The sequence below is a fragment of the Engystomops pustulosus genome, chromosome 7 (assembly GCF_040894005.1).
Source record: "Engystomops pustulosus chromosome 7, aEngPut4.maternal, whole genome shotgun sequence".
Classification (NCBI taxonomy): Eukaryota; Metazoa; Chordata; class Amphibia; order Anura; family Leptodactylidae; genus Engystomops; species Engystomops pustulosus.
Genome location: NC_092417.1, coordinates 39,916,728 through 39,937,312, shown reverse-complemented (window position 1 = coordinate 39,937,312; position 20,585 = coordinate 39,916,728). Strand labels below are relative to the sequence as shown.

The window sequence follows — 20,585 nt, the reverse complement described above, 5'->3', positions numbered from 1 at the left end:
TCATAACTTTGTCAGGGGACAAAAAGTAGGATATAATCATACATGAAAGGAAATAAAAACACACTATTACGGCTAAACTGGGCAGTCATAGAAGAGGTGTTCACCTTGGAAGCTGGATCAAAGGTCCTCTGCGCAGCTACAATATCCGTACAGATCTGTTTGCTCTCTCTCAGCAGATGAAGCTCCTTTTCCAGATGTTTGCACTGAGGAGGGGGGATAATAGAATATCATGAAACAAAACATTTGAGACACTTCTATATTCATCTTTTAAGAAAAAAAAAAACCCTGTTTCTTATGACTTATTGGCAATGAGTGAAAAGGTGCTTTTAGGCGAGCTGGCGAAAGGAATTTACAATATTATGTGTTATGGAAGGAGATAGGAAAAAGAGACAGGAGCTTGGGATGGCCAGAAGCGTTCTATGGAAACTATTTCTACCCGCATGGGCTGGTTTGCCCTGAGAAACTTTGCCACTGACTTCTGATGAACCGTTTCATCCCTCCAGTAGGATGGGTTTCTTGATCAATTATGGTCTTATAGCTCAACACACAGTTTGGCTAGGGTGTTAGAAGAGGATCAATATAAAGGCACTAGAAGAACTACCCCCTCCCCCTTACTATTTCAAATAAAGTTTCCCCTTTATTAAGTAATGGGTTTTGCCATTGTTATATATTTAAGATCTATGACAGGAAAGGTCTTCAATATTAGGCCTCATGCACACCACTATAAATGTCTGCAGCACCCAATGCACATTTGGGATATCATGACACCAATTTGTGGTGCCATTAAGTAATATCTTATGTACAGATGCAGTGTTGATTAACATGACTTAAAGGGAACCTGTCAGCAGAAATTGACCTAACAAATCCACTACCAGTATGTCATCCAGCAGCTAAACACCTTCTAGATCAAGTCTATTTCATGGCCCAGTGCGGTGGAATAGTCCATAAAATCAACTTTGAAGTGAGTTGTAATCTGAAGTCAAGCTCTCCAAACTTCAGAATACCCTCTTCACTGTCATTGATGGTCCTGCATCCAGACACATCACTAACCAGATCTCCTTTATTCTGAAGTGGGGGAGAGCTTGACTTCAATGCTCAGCTCTCCGCCTCTATGACTTTATTCAACGAAGTTACGTCTAACTTCAAAGTTGGTTCTCTAAATGTTGCCACCACACTGAGCCATGAAAGAAGCATGATCTGGAAGGTGTTAATCTGCTTCACAACATACTGGTTAATTAGGTCAATTTCTAATGACAGGTTCCCTTTAAAGTGAGATAAGTCATTTAGTTCTAACAGAAAATGGGCGGTTCTCTACATTCATTTACACTACAGACTGAGTTATCAAGTTATCAAGGTTAAGCCAGTCCTTTTATCCAGTGCTGCATTTGTATGTCCATTTGCGGTTATGTAGCTAGGTGGTTAATAGGGAGAGGTTATATAGGATTCCCCTCTCCAAAGGAAACACATTTGACAACAAAAAGTTAGGAAATGGGCATTAGGGAAAAGTGTTTTACCATTATGAAAGCCTATTTTGGTAAGTGATTGTCTAAACAACAAGGTATAGATTCTCTAGAGACTTAAGTATATAGACAGCCTAAACATCTTGATATCTGTCCAGAAATACCCGAAATGGTTGCATTATGCCCTCTAGGAACCTTACACTAGACGTAGGTGAGTACATCTATGTTGTTCGAGAAATGCCCCTAGCTGATACCTTCTGCCTAGTTTATCGGATGCCATTAAACTTAATTATTATGGCACTGCTCGGGGCATTTATTTGAAGGGAGCACTGCTGGGACATTTTATGGGGCCTCCACTGTGGACGTTTCATACGGGGGCACTGTTGGGGTCATTTCATTGATGGGGGGAGCACTGCTGGGGCATTTAATGGGTTGGGGGCTCTGCTAGGGACGTTTTATTGGGTGGGGGAGCACTGCTGGGGATGTTTAATTGGGGGGGAGCACTTTTGGGGGCATTGCATTGGGGGGGACCACTGCTGGGGGCATTGCATTGGGGGGCTCTGCTGTGGACATTTCAGCGAAAAGCCCAACGACAAGGTGTGTGGGGGTTTCCATAGAAAAAGAGGTATTATAATGTCCCCTTTTCTGTAGCCATCTTCATATCAAGACATTAGCCTTGGTAGATAGAATAGAGGACTTCAGAAAAAGCAGCACCTTAGAGCACTATGCTGGAGGGACATTATATGGGATAGGTTTAGATATCAAGTATTTGTGGGTCGCACAATTTTCTCCAGATACAAAAAAGGTTGAGGAACACGGATCTAAAAGACTAATCACCAAAAATCGAGGATTTAAACCAATTATTATTTATTTATAACACATCGTTAAAAAAAATGGTGCTGTACATTTTATTGGAGGTGCACTTACATAATATACCAAATCCATGTAAATTTTGATGGCATCGTTGAAGAAGATTGTGACATGACAATGATCTGGACACAGTTGGTTTGTTGCTTCGCAAAATAGCAAGACTTGGTCAAAAACACAACACATTTTTATTAAAACCTTTACCATGATGAAACCCAGGGCCGCATCTGCCATGAGGCGGGATGAAAATCCCGCCTCAGGCGGCAGATCGCTGAGCCCTTTAAGAAGCGGCACGTAGACCAATCGCTGCTCACCTAATGGTCATGAACACCACAGCCGCTCGGTCCCTAACAGCGTCGCCGGCGGCCGCGGCAAGCTGACAGTAGAGGAGTCTCCACCCACAAGGCCCATCCATCATCACGTTCCTGCCCAGCCCGGCCGAGCATCAAACCCCTCCACAACCACCGCCCACGCCTCCGGTCCCGCCCCCGGCATCCGCTGTCGGAGAGGAGGAGGTTTATTCCTCTTAGGCTGCCCGGGCACCCGCTCACTCCCACAACCCCTCCCCCCCTTTCAGAGAGGAGGAGGGAGCATAGTCTGTCCCTGCCCAGGCCTCCAGTGATGTTCCCCCTCATCCGTTCCCGCCCGGACCTCTGCCCACCTCGTTTGCCTGCCGTCTGGTCACATGACCTGACCCGCCGGCCAACATCTACCAGTGGAGCATGGTGCAGACGAAGACTACTAGTCTAGTAAGTATATATTCTGTATATATGTGTGTGTATGCTGTGTATATGCTATATGTGTGTATACTATATATATTTGTGTATGATGTCTATATACTGTATATATGTGAGTATGTTCTGTATGTGCATGTATATTATATATATATGCATGTACATGCATGCATGCATGCATGCATGTACATGTATATATATGCATGCATGCATGCATGCATGTACATGTATATATATATATGTGCATGTACATTATATAATGTATGTATGATCTCTATATACTGTACTTATGTGTGTATATTCTATTTTTTGTATATGCAGTGTTTATATTGTAATGTTTATACTGTATGTATGTTTGTACATAGGGTGTGTATATACTTTATTTCTATGTATATGTGTTTATAATGTACACATTATATATATGTTTGTATATAGGGTGTGTCCTGCATGTAAATACTACTGCCATTTTGATGGCATCGTTGAAGAAGATTGTGACATGACAATGATCTGGACACAGTTGGTTTGTTGCTTCGCAAAATAGCAAGACTTGGTCAAAAACACAACACATTTTTATTAAAACCTTTACCATGATGAAACCCAGGGCCGCATCTGCCATGAGGCGGGATGAAAATCCCGCCTCAGGCGGCAGATCGCTGAGCCCTTTAAGAAGCGGCACGTAGACCAATCGCTGCTCACCTAATGGTCATGAACACCACAGCCGCTCGGTCCCTAACAGCGTCGCCGGCGGCCGCGGCAAGCTGACAGTAGAGGAGTCTCCACCCACAAGGCCCATCCATCATCACGTTCCTGCCCAGCCCGGCCGAGCATCAAACCCCTCCACAACCACCCCCCACGCCTCCGGTCCCGCCCCCGGCATCCGCTGTCGGAGAGGAGGAGGTTTATTCCTCTTAGGCTGCCCGGGCACCCGCTCACTCCCACAACCCCTCCCCCCCTTTCAGAGAGGAGGAGGGAGCATAGTCTGTCCCTGCCCAGGCCTCCAGTGATGTTCCCCCTCATCCGTTCCCGCCCGGACCTCTGCCCACCTCGTTTGCCTGCCGTCTGGTCACATGACCTGACCCGCCGGCCAACATCTACCAGTGGAGCATGGTGCAGACGAAGACTACTAGTCTAGTAAGTATATATTCTGTATATATGTGTGTGTATGCTGTGTATATGCTATATGTGTGTATACTATATATATTTGTGTATGTCTATATACTGTATATATGTGAGTATGTTCTGTATGTGCATGTATATTATATATATATGCATGTACATGCATGCATGCATGCATGCATGTACATGTATATATATGCATGCATGCATGCATGCATGTACATGTATATATATATATGTGCATGTACATTATATAATGTATGTATGATCTCTATATACTGTACTTATGTGTGTATATTCTATTTTTTGTATATGCAGTGTTTATATTGTAATGTTTATACTGTATGTATGTTTGTACATAGGGTGTGTATATACTTTATTTCTATGTATATGTGTTTATAATGTACACATTATATATATGTTTGTATATAGGGTGTGTCCTGCATGTAAATACTACTGCCATTTTGATGGCATCGTTGAAGAAGATTGTGACATGACAATGATCTGGACACAGTTGGTTTGTTGCTTCGCAAAATAGCAAGACTTGGTCAAAAACACAACACATTTTTATTAAAACCTTTACCATGATGAAACCCAGGGCCGCATCTGCCATGAGGCGGGATGAAAATCCCGCCTCAGGCGGCAGATCGCTGAGCCCTTTAAGAAGCGGCACGTAGACCAATCGCTGCTCACCTAATGGTCATGAACACCACAGCCGCTCGGTCCCTAACAGCGTCGCCGGCGGCCGCGGCAAGCTGACAGTAGAGGAGTCTCCACCCACAAGGCCCATCCATCATCACGTTCCTGCCCAGCCCGGCCGAGCATCAAACCCCTCCACAACCACCGCCCACGCCTCCGGTCCCGCCCCCGGCATCCGCTGTCGGAGAGGAGGAGGTTTATTCCTCTTAGGCTGCCCGGGCACCCGCTCACTCCCACAACCCCTCCCCCCCTTTCAGAGAGGAGGAGGGAGCATAGTCTGTCCCTGCCCAGGCCTCCAGTGATGTTCCCCCTCATCCGTTCCCGCCCGGACCTCTGCCCACCTCGTTTGCCTGCCGTCTGGTCACATGACCTGACCCGCCGGCCAACATCTACCAGTGGAGCATGGTGCAGACGAAGACTACTAGTCTAGTAAGTATATATTCTGTATATATGTGTGTGTATGCTGTGTATATGCTATATGTGTGTATACTATATATATTTGTGTATGATGTCTATATACTGTATATATGTGAGTATGTTCTGTATGTGCATGTATATTATATATATATGCATGTACATGCATGCATGCATGCATGCATGTACATGTATATATATGCATGCATGCATGCATGTACATGTATATATATATATATGTGCATGTACATTATATAATGTATGTATGATCTCTATATACTGTACTTATGTGTGTATATTCTATTTTTTGTATATGCAGTGTTTATATTGTAATGTTTATACTGTATGTATGTTTGTACATAGGGTGTGTATATACTTTATTTCTATGTATATGTGTTTATAATGTACACATTATATATATGTTTGTATATAGGGTGTGTCCTGCATGTAAATACTATCTATGGGGATCTTACCTGTATTTACTGTCTATGGTGCAGATCCTGCCTGTTTATACTATCTATGGGGGTCTTGTCTCTATATACTATCTTTAGGGTTCTTGCCCGTATATACTATCTATGGGGGTCTTGCCTGTATATACTATAATTGGGGAGTGGTCCTGCATGTGAATACTATCTTTAGGGAACTTACCTGTATTTACTGTCTATGGTGGGCATCCTGCCTATGTATACTATCTATGGGGGTCTTCTCTGTACATACTATCTGTGAGAGACGCCTGCCTGTATATACTATATGTGGTGGTGATCCTGCCTGTATATACTTTCTATGAGGGGCACCTGCCTATGTATACTATCTATGAGGGTCTTGTCTGTATATACTATCTATGAGGGGCGCCTGCCTGTATATACTATCTATGAGGGGCGCCTGCCTGTATATACTATCTATGGGGGTCTTGTCTGCATATACTGTCTATGGGGGTCTTGTCTGTATATACTATCTATGAGGGGTGCCTGCCTGTATATACTATCTATGAGGGGCGCCTGCCTGTATATACTATCTATGGGGGTCTTGTCTGTATATACTATCTATGAGGGGCGCCTGTCTGTATATACTATCTATGAGGGGCGCCTGTCTGCATATACTATCTATGGGGGTCTTGTCTGTATATACTATAATTGGGGAGTGGTCCTGCATGTATATACATATCTGTGAGGGGGTATGGCTGTATATACTATCTATTTTTTAATTAGGTGATATATAGGACGTTTTATTTGTGTTGTCAGTTTTGTTTTTTGGGGTATATATTATCCAGGTGACATTATAATGTAATTGACTGTGGTATATTTGGATGCACAGTGCGTAAATGTGCTGTTGATTAACACAGCAGTGATAAACCATAGGAGGGGGAAACTGTAATGAATTCCTCTGTATGATGGAATAGATCATATCCTATAAAGGTACTAGATGCCACTGATCCGTGTCAATAAATTTGGTAACCGGAATGTAGCAGGGATCAGGGGTCCGTTGCATGGGAGGGGGGCGCCATTTCCATTTTCGCCTCAGGCAGCAGAAAGGCTAGAATCGGCCCTGATGAAACCCCTTCCCATCCAGAGAAAACACTACAAACATAGTTCAGTAAAACCTTCATAGTGGCAGACAAAAATTTTTTGTCCCATAATAAGGATTATGTACAAAGCTTCATAACACCTTGCAGCTGATTATTGCAGACTCCGTGTCATTCCTACACCCGGACCGGATCACCCCTCCATAGGCAGACGACCAGCCGCACCACAAACCTGCCAAAGAATAGGACAAGTCGTATACTTTGCGGCCGCCCGACTCTGTCATGCTGTTATGATGCAATGTGTGCTCACTGCGCAGTAATCAGAAGCCAAAGAGACCCATGGGGGACGTGATCTGGTCACAAATCATGCAACCATATGATGCCCCCCATAGTGGCTGTCTGCATTAGTCCTAAAGTAAAGCATCCAGAGAGCTTCACCAGAGGTCATAGTGGACAGAGAGGTCCATCTGTAAGTTGGGAGTCCTTAAGTCCGAAACTGCCTGTAAAACTTGGCCACATTTGTAGATCAGTGAAGCTCCGGACAAGCTCCGGAGGATTCCCAGCACAGGCGGGCAGTAAGGATATATAGCGTGTGTATAACAGAGAGAAGCTCAGTGCAGGACACAGACTGAGTCGTCACACAGCGAACACAAGGAGCAATGGATAACTTCTCCCATTAACATCCTAGTTAGGCATCAGCGAGCAGAGCATCTGGGCTCCTTCCTATAAGCATTGCCAGACTTTGCTTTTCTTAACTAAAATAACCAAACTTCCTCGGCCACAGACATTCGGCTTCTTTCATCCTTAAGTTAGCCGTACACTAGACACTGAGCTGCTTATGTTCAGCCATGCCAAAGATCCCGCTGTCACTGGTTCCCAGTCAGCTCCAATGCAAACACTCCTTTTTCTTAAGGACATGTGTTTTCATTGGTCGCCTTCCTTCTGTCCTTTTGCCCACAACCACATGTCAGGAGCAGGGCTTCCTTCTTAAAACAGGTTGATAAAAATAGTTATTGAAACCGGTAGAGAAGCTAAGTGTTCGCGTAGAAGGGAAAAGTTTTCCCTCTGCGGGCCCATAAAGGCAGGTTCATTTCCTTATTCTATACGGCCAAGGAAAAACAAGCAGGGCTCATCTGAAAAATTCCCTCTGAAACACAATGAAATTTTCCACTTGGTTCCTCTTCGTTCTGGTTATTGTAGGCTGTATCCAGACATTATGGTATGTAATGCTATTGAATCTTTGTAGAACACTGTAGAAAGGTCAAAGTTGTCCCCTAAACATTCTGTGGACTTCTTCCTACCTCTCCAGATGACTGCCGCTGTTGAGAGCTCCCAGTGGTGGTGGTGCCAATGTGGTAAATATTTGAAGGAAAATGGCATCTCAGGTTGTACTGAAGGAATTTTTATGAGAAAATAATATTTGTAAGAAATGGAGTTTGCCCTTCAATGCCCGGCTCAATAAATAAACAACAACCAATGCAGAGCTTGTGTATGGACGGAGAACGTTATACCGCGGTGTTGTAGGGACATAATTTAATATATTTTGGAAGATGGAGTAAATAGGGAATGTTTAAAATGAAAACAGCTTCCCCAAAAGGTGTTAAAAGACTGTTTGGTTGGGCAATGGATAGATGTACCTGATCAGCTATGCTGGGAAAAGCCGACATAGATATTCACGGAATATAAAGTCGTCAGCAATGGTAGAGAGAATGGACCTCATTGATTAGTTATCTAAAAGAAGACTAATCACCAAAAATGGAGGATTAAAACTACTTATTTTTATGATAAGGGGTGCCCAATAGAGATGAGCGGGGCCGTACAACCAAACCAGCAAACTAATGCCCCTAACTACTAGTCATGGCTGTGATTGGCCAAGGTGACACCATGGCCAATCAAGGCAGGTCCGCTCACGTTCTACTGTATATATCTAGACATATTTTACCAAATCCATGTCGAGTTTGACAGCATCTTTGTAGAAGATTTTGACAATACCAACATAATTAAGTAAAACATTCGATAGCTTTCAATAGGGAGAGGAGGATAATTCCTGAGTCTGTCGCTTCAGGTGGTCTAGCCATCTATACCGATTCTCCCTTTAATCTCTCCCGATGGCACATATAGAAGGAGATAAGGATCACACAAGTTGGAATTGAACTGCCGGATTCTTTAGTTCCTTGACATTTATATTCAATGGGATATATTACAGTGGATTGTATAGTGGCACTCATCATGCTAATTGCAGGGGCTCACAGGTTTTACTTGAGATCAGTTGCTGACTGAAATACATAAAGCAAAACTCCAAAGTCACCTAGCCAAATTTTTTTTAGCACAGCTGGAGAGAGCCTTTGACAACAACTACAATGACATCTATATCATACTGCTGGCTTTTTGCTAGCCTGAGATCCAGCCTGATATATCTATCCGCCGTATCTGTAAAATCCTCTTCAGTGTGTCCTGAAGAGGGCGGGCACTTCCTGATGTCTCATTTCCTGGTTGTGACATCAGCTAAGGGGACTGAGGCCAGAGCAGCTGCCCTCAAAGAATCTTCCTACAGAATCTTCCTAAAATGATAGACAAATTTGCCCTCCTCCTTTCAACTGCATTGGTGTCTTTAGGAGGCTGAATGATTTAATGTTGTCAAAGAACAAGGAGAAATAAATTACTGCTTACATTGCTGTGTTGGCACTTTGTAATAAATAAGTGGCTTTTGGTTGAAGTTTGGGCACTCAGGCTCTAAAAGGTTTGCCATCACTGCTCTAGAAGGTGGTACAACCTGAAGATTATATTTTCACTTTATTGCTATAATTTTTAAAAATTTCTACAATGTTGGAAAAAAATCAAGAAGACAGAAACCCAATATCCTGTCCTGTAGTCCAGAACCCCTCCATGGACTATAATTTGCTGCTGTCCTAACTACAAATTTTGGGTAAGAAGTTACTGATCCACCTTGCCATATTAACCTTTTCATTGGTTTACAGTTGATTTGTACCCTCCATATATTTGCATTTGTTTTATCCATTCATTGTGAATCTACAAGATCAACATCCAAGCATTAGAGAAGTCAACAATAAGAGAGCGTAGTGAATAAGCGCTCATTAAATGTATATTAATATGACAATTTCTTGGCCCGCTGAGCTTATTCCTAACAATAGAAAGGGACAGGGTACATTGCACTTCACACTTCAGAAACCAGAAATCTAAATAGAAGCAACATTAAAGATCAACTCCATATTGCTTGCTATTCATATGGTGCCAACATATTCTGCAATTCTGCAAAGCTATGACACGATGGATAACTTGTGTCCATGGGATAAGAGGCAATCACATTTATGGTTGGCGGGATATATATTTTATAGTGGGATATATAGTGGCATTCATCCCTACAAGGCAGGTTACATCATGCTAATCACATGAGGCTCAGAGGTTTACTTGAAAAACGGTTGCTGGCTGCAATGTTTAAAGCGTAAGTCCAAAGTTACCTGTCCAACTTTTTTCAGCACAGCTGGAGATAATTCCAATGACACCCATACCATGCTACCAGTCTGAAATCCAGCCTGATATACTGTATCCATCAGCCGAATCTGTAAAATCCTCTCCTGAAGAGGGTGGGTACTTCGTGGATGTGACATCAGCTAAGGGCACTGAGGCCAGAGCAGCTTCCCTCACTACCCATAATGCTGAGCTCTCCTCACATGCACTAGTAGAAGCAGCCTAGCCAGGACACAGAAATTCAGACAGAAGCCTCTCCCCAGCATTACTGCTTGTAGAGACATCTAGTGTAGAGCAAGGCAGGGAAGACACAGAGCTGACATACACATAACCAGATCCTTAGGTCCTTTACTAAACATACAGCAAATCACCAAATAAAGTCTTCTAATTGTGTCCTCTGCACAGATGTAAACCTAATTCGTCAGATAAATCCAAAGTCGGTTTTAAATACTCACACAGATACAACATGCATTACAGTTAAAGTGGCCTATACAAAATGGTTATTATACACCCTCGCATATATACATACATATACACTGTTACACAGAAAGAGAGTATGATCAGATATAGACATGACTGCTGTGCTCAATACCTGCAATTAACAGCCGGGCTGTTCAGCAGATGCCATCACTCTCCCCTCCTCCCGCAGCAGTACGGAAAACAATAAGAAAGCAGCTGCTGACTGCCAGTAGAAGGAGGAGAGACAGTTAAGTTGTCATTCTGCACATCATACTGCTGTGCTGATCCTCCCACCTTCACTACACTGACCCGACTGTAGCCTTGTTAATGCCTAGAGAGAAGTGGGTGGTGTGCAGAGCAGGCTTATGGATGATACTAGATATTAGATTGTGTGTGGGAACATGAGGGCAGACTGTAGACAGGATAAACCAGACATGCTCCTCAGCTCCTGCCAGGTCAAAAAGCTGCTTCCTGTAATTACTGAGCAGAGATAGGTAGAAGAACACTACTTAACCTCTCCCCCTCGGCTGACCATGGAGACATCTGTTGGTGCACAATAAGGTTTCATCCTGATAACCAGAGTGCAGGGCTGAAGGAAGAAGGGCTGTGACAGGCACAATAGCAGACAAAAGGCTGCAAGAATGTATTGAATGTGTATAGGAAAAATGTTAGTTTTCAGCTATTGCAGCTATAGAAAAAACTTTATAAACTTTACAACTGTGCTAAAAGGAGTCTAACATGAGAAGCAGGATCACCATTTCTTTAAACAAAACATGATGCAAAAATAAATTTTTCTAATAGAGGTCATCAGTGGTGGTTATATATAATAAGGGCTGTTTGGGCATGGTCCAAAGCTTCTAGGGCAGTGATGGGAAACCTTTTAGAGACCGAGTGCCCAAACTACAACAAAGACCCGCTTATTTATCTTTATCTTATCGCAAAGTGCCAACACAGAAATTTAATTTGTGATTTATACTCCCTTCTCTGTCACAGTTTTCATTGATACCAGCACCTGAGGACACCAATAAAGCAGAAAATAGTCCCAGGTACAGCTGTCACTTTAAAATGGCTCTGTGCACAGCAAGTCCTGGGCTGTCTGGGACTGCAGGAATATACCTGGAGTCATCTCTGGTGATGGCCTGAGTGCCCACAGAAAGGGCTCAGAGTGCCACCTCTGGCACCAGTGCCATAGGTTAGCCATCACTGTTCTAGGGGGTCTATGCCCTGTAGACACAATAAAGAAAGGTGCCACCAGCCCTTAAAATTTTCATGCATGTATTTGGACTCTCGACACGCATGAATGCTAGAGCTGTTTCATGACCTCTGAAGGTCCTCCAAAAGATCTTTAAACTGCACAACTGAATTATGACAAGAAGCTGGATTCTGCTACTGTATGTAGGCAGTTAATAACAAGCCATTAAAAAAAATTGACTTTTGAAGGGACTATGCAGTCCAGGGACCATGGCAGTCTTAATCAGCCCCTACAGCCTAAAGCCTCAAAAAGCCCTGCCATAACTGTAGGCGTATTAAACCTAATAGACTAATTGAAAAATACAACACATTCCACAACAGCCCCCAAATATGCTTATGTGGCCAAATAACAGAAAAGTTATAGAACTTAAAAAGTAATGATGAAAAAAGGTGTTAACGTGGTGTCGCGAAGGTCCAAACTAGGCTAAAGGAGTCAATACTGTAGAAGGGGGTACATTATACAGACAGACCCCTACTTAAGGACACCCAACTTACAGACGACCCCTAGTTAAAGACGGACCCCTCTGCCCATTATGACCTCTGGTGACCTCTTTGGAAGCTTTAATATAGTCCCAGACTGCAATGATCAGCTGTAAAGTATCTGTCATGAAGCTTTATTTATGATCCTTGGTCCCATTACAGCAAAAAAATTTTAAACTCCGAGGGGCAAAAAATGTTTTTGTCTGGAACTACTACTATAAAATATACAGTTTGACTTACATACAAATTCAACTTAAGAACAAACATAGGTTTGTTCTTAAGTTGAATTTGTATGCAAGTCAAACTGTATATTTTGGACCTTATCTGTAAACTGTATGGACCCTATCTTGTCCGTAACCCGGGATCCTGCCTGCACATGGATATTGCCATTTAGTAGTCAACACAATACTAATACCACTGTTGCATAAGGTAGAAACCTTAGTCTTGACTTTAGGATTTCTGCTTTCATGATGGCGTGCGGGTTTTTATAGTAAAATAAGTCGACAAACGCAGACAGGTCCAGTAGTATAAACTATAACCACATATACCTGGATTCCCGTAACTGCTTTACCAGATACTGTGCAGTGGTAATTAAATGATTCTGAAGAAACTGAGCCTCCTTCAGACAGCGGACGAGAAAACGTCCCGCCTTGGTCACGGAAGTTAAAAAAAAACCCCAAAAACCTGGCACTAGGATTAGCAGCAGGATCCCCTTTCGATGGTGTAGCGACCTTAATACCGTGCTACTCCTGCAGCCCATACATAAAAATAACACAAGCAGCTATTTGAGAAAGAGAAGCCATAAAGTGCAATTACGACATTTCTTGGTATCAGCACCTTCCTCCTGTGCAGCCCAAAATAAGCAACCATAGGCATAATTATTTTTGTTGGCCTAAGAAAGCAAAATGGTCCTGTCAAGGGTTAACAAGAGAGGTGCTCCTTGGAACTTTAGCAGTGAAGGGATGAATGGAGCAACACTGTGAGCAAATCTGGCTTGGCGACTCATTCTCCAATGCCGTGGTCGCTTGCTTGGCCCTTGGAAAAATGTGTTTCTTGCTTTTCCTTCAGGAACAGACGTCTCGTTGTGCGGAGACCGGCAGTGCTGCTGAGAGAAAAATGTCTCCCCTCGGATGCTGCAGACAAAGAATAACACTGCTCCCTCCAGACCAAACACCAGGCCTTTGGTGTCAGACAGAGGTATGTGTTGTTCAGGGGTGATGTTTAGACACTCGTGGATGATGAGAGGAAACCGTCTCCTCGTTTCAAGGTATAAACATGACAGAATTAGCATTCTTGATTACGCAGACGCTTCCCAATAGTTAGGGAGAAGCCTGTAAACATATATTACTGTATAGAAATATTACATTACACAGAAATTTAATAAAATCTTTATGAACTGAAAGGGGCAGATTTATCATCAAGTTTCTGAGGTAAAACTGTTTTAAGGAAAGGAAACCAATCAGAGCTCAGCTTTAATTTTTATAAAGGACTGTGGGGAAATGAAAGCAGAGCTCTGATTGGTTGTAATGGGCAACTAGAATAGTTCTGCTCTAAGAAACTTATGATAAATCTCCCCCAAACGGTCTGTTTTGGCAACTTGAAGCAGCTTTTGTACTATTGGAGATTTATTACAGACCAATATCCACGCCCATGTCCTGTGTGCCAAGGCTTTCCTACTAATTTGCTGACTTCAATGGGGCCAACCATGGCAATAAAAATATTCTGATACAGCAGTGTGAGTTTATCATGAAGAAATTACAGTTTTCCCAACCCTTAATCTGCCTGACAGGGCTAATAGGATTGTCCCCTCGTTTTTTGTTATGTGTGTGTAAAGTTGGGAGACTAATTTTAGGTAAATTATTTGCTTTAAACCGCTTTCTTGATACGTAAAGTAAAGCACCTGGTCCAAAAGTGTCATTTACTGTATTATTATCAATAAAAAGGCTGAAAATGGAGTGTCCGTGAACAATCGCCCTGCCAGGACCTTAAAGGGAACCTGTCGCCAGGAAACGCATTTTTAGCACTCCCCCAGTCCCCACAGAGCATAGTACATACACTGCCAAAGTGTTTTTGTATAAAAATAGGTTTTACAGAAAAAAAAGATATGTTTTATTGTACCTTGCATTAGCATCTGCTATGTGACTAGGCAGTTGCCAATTGGGAGGGGCTGGAAAGGAGCAGTTCCCCCCCACCCTTGGGAAACATGTGACCTTTTCAAATATATGAATAACTCCCCACACTCGGGATTGGCTGTAGAGGAGCAGGGGGCGTCGCTAAGCCCAGTGATGGGTGTTTCCTTTCCAGCCCCTTCCAAAAGCCAACTGCCTAGTCACACAGCAGATGCTAATGAAAGGTACAATATAATATCTTTTTTTCTGTAAAACCAATTTTTAATACAAAAACACTTTGGCAGTGTATGTACTATGCTCTGTGGGGACTGGGGGAGTGCTAAAAATGGGTCTTCTGGTGACAGGTTCCCGTTAAGCTTTTATTCATGAACACTGTAATAAGGTCCTGGCAGGGCAATTGCTCATAGACAGTTAGAGATCACATGATCCCCTATCATATTTTATAGACAGGAATAGTGATGTAGTTAAATACACCGGGGGGTTTTCTTTATATATGAAGAAAGTGAAGCAGAACTATCAAACAGATGTATATTAGTAAATTACCTAACAATTTCAGTTGCCCTGGTTTCTGACCTTGGATGTTCTGACTTTAGGGTCAGTAGCCATCTTGCTTTTCTGTCTGATGCTGCATGAGCTGAGATATTCTCTGCAGGGGGCCTTCCCCCCTGCATTCAAGGAGGAGCTCACACTGATGCACAGACACTGACATCCTGCCAGCAAACAACAGCAGCAGAGAGAGTTGTGCTACAGGCAGATAAGTTATTTATCCAGGGAGGGGGATAGTGTGATAGAGCAGAGATGTAGCAGCGCTGACTGTGTCATTGTGTGTAATATGCATCTTGTGGATCTCATCATCTCATCTCTGATCTAGTGTCAAATACTAGTACAATGTTCAGAAAATAAATGAAAGTGTATATAACCCCTGTACCCTGGTAATCTAAGCACTACAGGGATCATGAAGTGTCTGCTTATAGAGTCCCAGCCCAATTTTACCATGACCATCGCGAAGTTACAAAATATAACTGTTCCGACAGTTCCATATTTAACCTAACCTCTAGAACCATCTTGTACCTAAACCAGGACTACCTGTAATATGCACATTGATGAGTTGGCCGACTATTATATCTATTATAAGTATTAATTTATCCATCCAAGTAAATCCCCTCATGGATACTATATTGCAATGAGTCGTTCACTGTACAGAGACAGACCTAAGTGAAGTAGTCAGTAGAGAAAACAAACCAACAAAATGTCTAGTAAACATACCCATAGTAACTAACACAGGGCCTCTTCAACAGGGAAGCCATCAAGAGTGTGGACAAACAACCACATAATGGAGGTTAGCAAACTGATGAATAGATGTAGGTCATCCTGGTACCACAGATCAAAACAAGCAAACATCAGTAAGTAAGATGTATTAATAAACTACAACAGCAGGGAATGAACACATTTTGATGGTTCAGTAGGTAGGGAAATACTTTACTATTGCATATCTCGGAATACCCAACACTTTCCACTGGTTATTTATGCAATACTGTATCAGTCTAATGGAATTGAGGTTAAAAAAAAAATTACAAAACCTATAGACACTTGGCCCGTTTTTGGATGAAGACATGCCAACATATTGTGTGGTGAAGTCCTTCGTAGAAAGTGCAATCTATACGATACACATATGGGTTAGCAAGGACGATGATTACGTCTTGGAGAACAATATGGTGGCAAAGTGTAAGGTCCTCTTACATTGCTGCTTCGTTTTAGAGAAACCACAGCTTTAATACTAGTTTACCACATCAGTGATACCTTCCACAATCGGGGAGTAGTGTTGGTTGGGTTGTTGCTCTCCTTCTTCTGCCAGGTTAACTCTAGTTGACTTGTCACTACATATTTGTGTCCTTGTGGAAACTTTTCCTGTAGCCTGGTACGTAATACTAGCCTCACCCCAAAGAGAAAACTATGACATGTCTAGAACGCATCAGAGCTTTAATATAGCTGTTAGGTTAGGACGGTTAGGACCTAAGGATCTTGGCAAAAAGTTCCATTTATTAAAACAAAGGAGATATAGTGATTGAATCAGCCAAAGAAATTACAGACTGTCCCCAACTTAAGAACACCCAACTTACAGATGACCCCTAGTTACAGACGGACCTCTATACCCATGGTGACGCTCTCTGGATACATTACTTTAGTACCAGGCTGCAAAGGTCAGCTCTAAAGTGTCTGTAATGAAGCTTTATTGATAATCCTTGTTCTGGGAAAATTCAGGGACAAAATTATTTTCGCTGGAGTTACAATTATAAAAAATACAAGTTCTACTTTAGTACAAACCTAAAGAATGTATCTTGTACATAACCCGGGTACTGCCTGTATCATACTGCACTTATGGTATCTGCAAGTATTTTTACTTACCTTCAGCCTTGATTGAGCACAATTGCTTAGGAGAAGTTTATTTATCTGTATAATTCATTACTTTTTATTTCGTCTTGTTGTAGACCAAATATTAATTATTAAGAGAAACAAAATACAAACTGCAGAGTTAAAAGTTTTCTTTGGATTCTAGAATCTTACCAGACTCAGTTTTCCTGGTTATAGCAATTAATCTAACTTACAAAGAAGGTGGTTCCTCCACTCTCATTTCTATAAAATGGCCAGAAACTCAGACTACTCTGCACCATTGTTTCAAGATGGACCAGCTAATCCCGATGAAGTCACCACGGCTTCATATGGTCAACTAGAAAAGTCTGGTCAACGGAAAACCACAAAACTAAAGAACAGAGCAGAATAAAAGGGGTGGCACGGGATGAACAAAAACCATGGTTTTCTTCCAGAAGCAGCCCCATTAAAGTAAGAGGGTGGTGTCTACCATTGAAACTAAGTTTCAGCGGAGAGAAAGAGGTTGACCAGCAATTTCCCAAAAATACTGTGGATAGGTGTAGCATTGTTTTAAGAGCATTACCTCTATTTCTTCTTATGATGTGAGACACATTCAGATTTTGGCCATAAATGCTTGGCATGGCAGACAGAGAAGTCATCAAATATAACTGATCACCCTAAACAACGCTTCTAGAAGGTCTAAGTGATGGGCTAAGGCTTCTCGAAAGTCAAAAATATTTTTAGGAGAATATCCATGTAATTAGAGGTTTGCAGTAAAAACGGTAAACAAATAAACCAGTATCGGAGAACAATTCTAATTCTTTATAAATATGACATAATAGGTCCTAATGTCATTAGAGGAGTGATGCTCAGATATCTCAGCATCATTGGACCATCTTTGAGTAGTAATTTAGGTGATCAGCTCCTCTTCAGGCAAAAATATTTTTCCTTTTGAGATAAGTGATATAATAATTTTTCTGGCATTACATAAGTAGAATAAATTATATCGAGCTATGCTGCAACTCAATCCAACGTTAGCGTTACAGCAGAAACTTATCGTTTCTTTCTGTTGTGGAAGAACTGTTAGGTGACCATGGAGCTATAGGCGTGGATGGGGGAATATATCTTTTTACAAGACAGCTGTCTACAAGCTTGAGCTGAGACAGTCATAGATCTAAGCTCTACCTGCTCAACTCTTGTGTAAGAGACCAGAGAAAGCCATTTGCTTTCATGTAAATAGATTCGGGCTGAGTGCTTGCACTGTAAGTTGATAAGGGACACCTTTTATTCATAAAGTACACTAGATGCTGCCAGGCCCTCCTTTAAGTTGGCCTTTAAAGAGACTTCCAAATGGATTTTCTCTAAATCCATTTACACACAAATCTTAAGTCTAAATATTCAATGTTGACAGTTAACGAACAAAGGACCTGCACAAAAGGGCTGCAGTGCTGCCCTGCCTGTTACTCATATCCAATGACATTAGAAGTCAGGACAGATTACGAGACAGAGTATGGTGTCTCTGGCACGAGCAAGAGGGACTCAAGTCAAATGGATGGGTAAGAAGTTTATGTACAGAACAAAATGAGTGAACGGCCAAAAGATTCTCTTAAAAAAATGGCCGCCTTCATACACCTGCCCAGAGTATAATGTATGTAGTCAAACATCCCTACATATTATATCCATGTAGATAAGCCATTCAGATATTGTCATGTCTTATGCTGGCACTATGAGGCTGAGAGGCAGGGGTTAAAACCCTGACCTCTGCCCATCACCTCCTTTTAGCCGATGGTTGGCCAGATAAATTCCCCTCCTGACCTGACCATGGTGAAGGCAAATTTCCAATTTCTTGGTTCCCTGGCTATGAGTCTCTGCTGTTTGGTTCTGATCTCTTTTTTGGACCTCATTTGTCAAACTGCTTATACTCTAATCCGGTGATTCTGTTCTTGATTTACAATCAGGGTGCTAGTTACTTCTTTCCCAAATTCCCTGCACATCCTTGGTGTAGGAAACATTGCACAGTTGGGGGCTGTCAAAAAGGGACAGTTTGGTGACTTCAGTGCTAGGGATCAATTTCCAATTCCCATCATATCTTGACCTGGTGGTGTCCCCCAAATTATTGGGCATTGAAAGTCAATATGACTGATCCCAATTTCCATCATGTGTTGAGGGAAAGTCAACACACCTCATACAAATAGGATAGCTGGAAAAAAATCAGTAGCTTAAAGGAAAACTACCATCAGAATCCATGATGGTAAAACAGGGACACTTACTCAGAGATCCAGGCACCGGGACTTTGGAAATCTTTATATATTTGTTATTCATGCCCTCCTTCCTTCTAGAAATCAACTTTTAAAATTATGCTAATAAGCCATAAGGGCTCGGGGGTCGATGCAGTTTAAAAGGATGTTACACTGTGCAGGAAACTTTCCTCCTCCTATTATGTGTTGCTGCCATCAGATTACAGCAGGAATAAGCAGGGGGAGGTGCTGAGGGAGGAGGAGGTTGAGATGGTTTAATAGACTGTGAAGTGAAAGCATGCAGGGGCTCTGGTAACAACCCCCAGTACAATCATTAGCATAATTTTAAAAGTTGATTTTTAGAAGGAAGGAGGTCATGGTTAACAAATATAAGACGATGACCATAGTCCCAGTGCCTGGATCTGTAAGTAAGAGTAACTGGTTTATTATGCTTGATTTTCATAGTAGATTTCCTTTAAAATGGGTTGTCTGGAATGGCTTATTTTTTATCGCCCCCGAAGGTGTAAAAGTAAGAAAGAACTTTTACTTGCCTCAATCCTTACCGCTGCATACACCCCTCAGCGTTGGCTGAGGCTCAGCGGAAATTCTAAAAGAGGCAACGCTGAGGAGAGGAGCGGTCCTAGAGCGAAGGTAAGGACTGAGGTAAGTATAAGTTCTTACTTATTTTTACACCACCAGGGGCCAACAATAAAAAAAAAAATTAATAATTTTATGGGCACCTTAAACTCTTTTTACACTCCAACACAAGAACATAACAATACCTATAAGCTCCCAATATTCCGACCAAGGCAAGGAGTGATGTTTTAGTGTTCGTCTGGTGGTATAAGTTGGACATACGGCACCTTTTAAAATTATTGTATACAGAGATGCCAACCTAGATACATATACAGGTGGTCCCTGTCTTAAGGACACCTGGACTTACAGACAGACCTCTCTGCCCCCTGTGGCCTCTGGTGAAGCTCTCTGGATGTTACTTTAGTCCCAGACTGCAATAATCAGCTGTAAGGTGTCTGTAATAAAGCTTTATTATTATTAATCCTTGTTTGACGGTCAAAAAAATTTGAAAATCAATAGCCTGCCTCAGGCGCTGGTCACAGCAGAGACAGCAGAGAGCTTCAAGAAGGGTCTATATACCTTTTTACAACTAAAAAACATTCATGATTATGCTATATAGAATCTTTCCCATAAATCCCTTTCTCATCCAACCCCTTCCCTTCCTTGGTTGAATTTGATGGACATGTGTCTTTTTTTCAAGCGTATAAACTATGAAATTGTCACTGAGAAAAATATAATTTTGTCTGAAGCCACAAATATAAAATATACCTGTTCCGACTTAC

At 42.0% G+C, this 20,585-nt stretch overlaps 1 protein-coding gene across 10 annotated transcripts in view; it reads right to left on the bottom strand.

Moving 5' to 3' along the window:
- MIPOL1 (mirror-image polydactyly 1) overlaps window positions 1-20,585 on the bottom strand; it is a 276,231-nt gene that overhangs the window by 90,035 nt on the left and 165,611 nt on the right. For 9 of the 10 annotated variants that reach the window (XM_072115538.1, XM_072115539.1, XM_072115537.1 and 6 more), the window contains one exon: window positions 105-203. The exons of the other annotated variant lie outside the window; for it this stretch is intronic. In XM_072115538.1, the coding sequence (XP_071971639.1) occupies window positions 105-203 (99 nt within the window). The remainder of the gene's footprint in view (window positions 1-104; window positions 204-20,585) is intronic. 10 annotated transcript variants of the gene reach the window in all.